The sequence below is a fragment of the Cyprinus carpio genome, chromosome A11, assembly GCF_018340385.1.
Source record: "Cyprinus carpio isolate SPL01 chromosome A11, ASM1834038v1, whole genome shotgun sequence".
Classification (NCBI taxonomy): Eukaryota; Metazoa; Chordata; class Actinopteri; order Cypriniformes; family Cyprinidae; genus Cyprinus; species Cyprinus carpio.
The window spans coordinates 123,666-128,665 of NC_056582.1; the positions used below are offsets into that span (position 1 = coordinate 123,666).

General features: G+C 37.4%; 1 protein-coding gene across 2 annotated transcripts in view; it reads left to right on the forward strand.

Annotated features, from left to right (window-relative positions):
• LOC109063921 (schwannomin-interacting protein 1) overlaps window positions 1-5,000 on the forward strand; it is a 36,237-nt gene that overhangs the window by 19,936 nt on the left and 11,301 nt on the right. For both annotated transcript variants that reach the window (XM_042765797.1, XM_042765798.1), the window contains one exon: window positions 4,201-4,319. In XM_042765797.1, coding sequence (XP_042621731.1) covers window positions 4,201-4,319 — 119 coding nt within the window. The remainder of the gene's footprint in view (window positions 1-4,200; window positions 4,320-5,000) is intronic.

Genomic DNA, 5,000 nt, shown 5'->3' on the forward strand with positions numbered 1-5,000 from the left:
ATGCTTTGATTTAGATTGTAGGTTGTCTTTTAATTGAGAGTGTGTTTGTGTGCATTTATCTGAAGGTAAAGAGAGGGACTGAAAAACAGAGAGAGAGAGACGTGTAACAAGATGGTCGACTTTCCACAGAAAACCACAGGAAAGTTTAAAGACGTTTATTTTTGGAAAGAAGAACCTCATGATGAGTTTGAGAGAGAACGAGAGATTTAAAAGAGAACATGAAAGAGTATAAGAGAATTTACATGAAATTAAGTAGTATTATTATTATTGAAATTAATGCTTTAATAATTTCATTTATTATAGAAATTAATACATTTAATCATAAAGGCTGCATTAAATTGACCAAAAGTGACAGTAAAGACTTTTATACAAAAATGTTACAAAAGATTTCTATTTCAAATAAATGCTGTTCTTCTGAACTTTCTGTTCATCTGTGAATCCTGAAAAATTAAATGTATCACAGTTTCCACAAAAATATTGTGGCAGCACAACTGTGTTCAACATTGATAATAATCAGAAATGTTTCTTGAGCAGCAAATCATCATATTAGAATGATTTCTGAAGATCATGTGACACTGAAGACTGGAGTAATGATGCTGAAAATACAGCTGCGCATCACAGAAATAAATTACACTTTAACAGATATTCACAGAGAAAACAGATATTTTAAACTGTAATAATATTTCACAATATTACTGATTTTACAGTATTTTTGATCAAATAAACGCAGCTTTGGTGAGCAGAAGAGACTCTTTCAGAAACATTATAAAATCAAACAGAACTCAAACACTAGTGTATCTTCAAGCCTGCAACATGGTGGAAAGGTTGTTGCATGTTTTAAAACAGAAATGTCATGAGGATCAAACAATGAGTGCTTCAGGGTTACGGTGGATAATTAACACATACACAGTATAGTGCTGGGAGAGATAGTTTAACTAGGATTTATCTGCAAACAAGAACCAGAAAAATAGTCTTTAATTGTAGGCCAGTAGAGCAGCGTGAGATGGAATAAGACAGCATGAGCATATGCACAACACACACACACACACACACACACACAGATGAAGCAGATAGAGAGGAAGGAAACGACAGACAGAAAGGAAATGAGAGACTGTAAGAACTGATAGAGAGCAAACACACCTGAAACAATGTGCTAATGGAGAATCTCCACATTACACGGAGAGAGAGACGGTTAGAAATCAGAGAGCAGAAATATGACACAATAACAGCACCAGAGCTGAAGACAGTGCAGGTGAGGAGCAGAGAGAGGAAATAATGTGTGTGTATGGGGACGGGGCCCAACCCTCCAGGGGCCCCTCGATTAGGCCGGTATCCAGGCAACCGCCCGCATGGAGACGACTGGTGCCGGCCTGTCTCTGTCTCTGCCTCACACACACACACACACACACACACACATCATTTACACCTCACTGTTCCCAGCACAGCCTCACACACACACACACGCTCGCTCTCTCACATGCAGAAAAACAAAATATTAACCTGACTCGTGACATTCATTATTTACTCACACACAATGAGGATGAATCTGTGTGTGTGTGTGCATGACAGAACCTGCTAAAATAAAAAGACATTTGTTTTTGCAAAATCTATGCCAGAATATATTTGTTTTTTTATAAATATGTAATTCATATTTTAGATGACTGAAGAGCTCAGTTCTGCTCCATTCGTCTCATAATGTGTAGTAGTTTGATAAAACACTCTCGCAGAAACACATCAGCGTGGAAATAAAACACTTATAGAAATATTAAAATGAAACAGTTAATACATTTAAAAATAATAAATTAATACATTTAAGATTGAATGGAGAAATACACAAGAATGCATGCAATAAATTATTACAGAAAGTAATTTGAAAAGGTAATTGAGGTCAAATCATTTCACCAGTGTATTTTGTGAAAACTGTATCATGTGGCCGTTCATACCAGTTCAGCTGTTCGTCATCCTGAGGACGGTTGATTGACTCAAACTTAGCTGAAAAGATGCAAATTTGAGTAGTGTGTGGGATTTATATTATATTTTAAAGAGCATTCTTTCTGTCCTTATTAAATGTGCACTACATTTAACCAGTTAGAAAAACAAGACACGTTTGGGCAGTTAATCAAATTAAATCAGAATCAACTAAATCCATCTTTGCAGGCAGAAGTGGCACTGAAGCTGTATCTGGAGTGACTTTATTGAGCTAAAAGCTCCAGCAGCAGGTGTGAGTCACTGAATCATTCACTCAACCTATTCATTCAGAAACACAGATTCATTCGTTTCGTTGGCAAAACTGAGCAAAAACGTGTCACTCACAATATTAATATCTTTGAACTGTTGAATGAAATCAATAATCGTATTTGCAATGGTTCTGCTATTCTGGAAGACAGCAGTCTTGCTCGTGTGATATTGCTAAACTATGTCAAATAGAGATATAACAGAATCTCACTCGGGGCATTTGTGCCTCATGTATTGAATTCTGGGGTCAATCTAACTGTTTTTTAATAAGTTATATTACACAGTGAATGTGTGGACTATCAAGGCAGTTATTGTTTCTGCACAGTGATTGATGTACTCAATAACGTCAGATCACACATCATAACAGCAACAGTTATGATGATTCATATGACGCACTCCCTTTGTCAATACTGGTATCTTAATATTTACTGTAACAGCAGAACTCTCCAGAACGTTTCCATCTTTCCAGCTCATCCGCATGATTGTCCTCACACACGGACTCTGTCTGTGCTGCTGTGACTCACAGAGGATGAAGTCAGACTCCAGGATGAGTGTGTGTGTGTGTGTGTGTGTCCGTCAGGAATAGGCGGATGTGAACAAAGTCATTTAATTCACCCATAATCCTCTGGGCTGAGCGGTGAATGACGCTCACTTCCTGTGCTCTGATCCGGCAGACAGAACAATGAGAGAGAAACACATGAAGCTTTGATTCCCGTGTGTGTGTGTGTGTGTGTGTGTGTGAGTGTGTGTTTTTTTTTTTTTTTTTTAAAAAATGTGTGCTGATGGAAACACTCTTTCAGGATGATGCAAACACACAGTGTAACGATGTGAAGCTGGCTGAAATCAGTGACATCACTCTTCCCTGCAATTATTTCAGCAGTCCCATATTTCTGTCACCTGAAGCAGCCATGCCTTTAATTATGGATTAATCATTCTTTGAGCTCTCTCTCTGAACTGACTAAAGGATAATGGATCATTTGCCAGTTCTGTTTCGCAGATATGTTAGTGGTACAGGTTCAAACGAGGGTGCTTTGCGTCCCCTCAGGTGAAGTCCTGCGGGCGCTTCTGAGAGCATCTTACAGTATTATGGTCAGATGGATGTAGAGAGCAGCTGAAATGAGTTTGTTCCAGTAACTCCAGTGAAAATAAACATCGATTAATCACTTAAACTCTTGAGAAGTCTGTGCTTCAGTCATCAGTGCAACAAGAAAATGATCCTGAGTGCAAACAGACATTCATACAGAGTCTTCACTGAACCCCACTGAAACACAAGTGTGCTTAACTGTACTGTACTGGATGCACCCTTGTAGTGTACTTCAAACCTTACAAGCGTCATACTAAAATTTATATAGTACATTTTAAGTCTTTATGTTTATATTTTTATTGTTATTGTTGAACAACATGCTAAAGAACATGCCAAGCACGTGATTATCATTTGAATTTGTTAATCAATATTACATTTACATTTAATATATTTTAAATGCACTAAATTGCAACTTAATCTTTACAAATGTGTAATTACAAATATATTAAAATGCATGAGTTTCAATGGAAACGGCATTTATAATATTGTACTTTAACCATATTTCAAAGACAATAGAAGTAGCTTAAGTGTTAAGTCCTACTTCAGTTAGTATGGCACAGCACTTAATATACATTTAAATGATAATACATTATTATTTAGTTGTAAATAACATGCAATTAAGTGCCTATAAACATCACGTTCTGTCCACACTTAAGTATATTCTATTAATTACTGTGCTTCCAAAGTGAGTTCTCTTGACTGGCATTACTGTGTGTGCATGTGTTAGTGCACACAGTGTGTCCTGCGGCTCTGAAGGGCTCCTGTAGTCTTCTCTGTGTGTGTGTGTGTGTGTGCTGTTCATGTGCTTCACGTCTCGCTGCTGCCACCTGCTGTTCTCTGTGTGCTCGTCTTCAGCTCGTCCTCCTGTGTTTCTGTCTCAGGCCCAGAAGAATGAGCGGGAGTCCATCCGGCAGAAGCTGGCGCTGGGCAGTTTCTTTGACGATGGGCCGGGAATCTACAGCAGCTGCAGCAAGAGCGGCAAACCCAGCCTGTCCTCACGGTCAGTAGCCACGCTCGCTCCAAACAAATCACATCCTGCAGCTCATAGATGCTCAGACACCAGCATTCAGACATCTGAACGAAGTCTCTCCTGCTCACCAAGGCTGCATTTATTTGATCAGAAATACAGTAATATGGTGAAAAATTATTATAGTTTAAATCAGCAGTTTTCTATGTGAATCTCTGTTAAACTGTAATTTATTTCTGTGATGTGCAGCTGTATTTTCAGCATCATTACTCCAGTCTTCAGTGTCACATGATCTTCAGAAATCATTCTAATATGATGATTTACTGCTCAAGAAACATTTCTAATTATTATAAATGTTGAACACAGTTGTGCTGCACAATATTTCTGTGGAAACTGTGATGCATTTTGTTTTTCAGGATTCACAGATGAATAGAAAGTTTCAAGTTTAACAACATTTATTTGAGGGAAGAAAAAAAGTTAAAAGCATCTTTGATCAATTTAATGCATCCTCTCCATATTTTATTTTGAAACAATATTTACTGACATACAATACGGTAAACATTTAACTAACAGATATCACAGTTTATTACTGTAATCACAGTTGATTAAGAGAATTACTCTGAAATATTTAAATAAGCATAGTGGATAAAACAAGGGTTCTTTGATTTTGGTGAAATATTAAAGGTTTTTACCGAGGGGACTTTGGATTTCTCT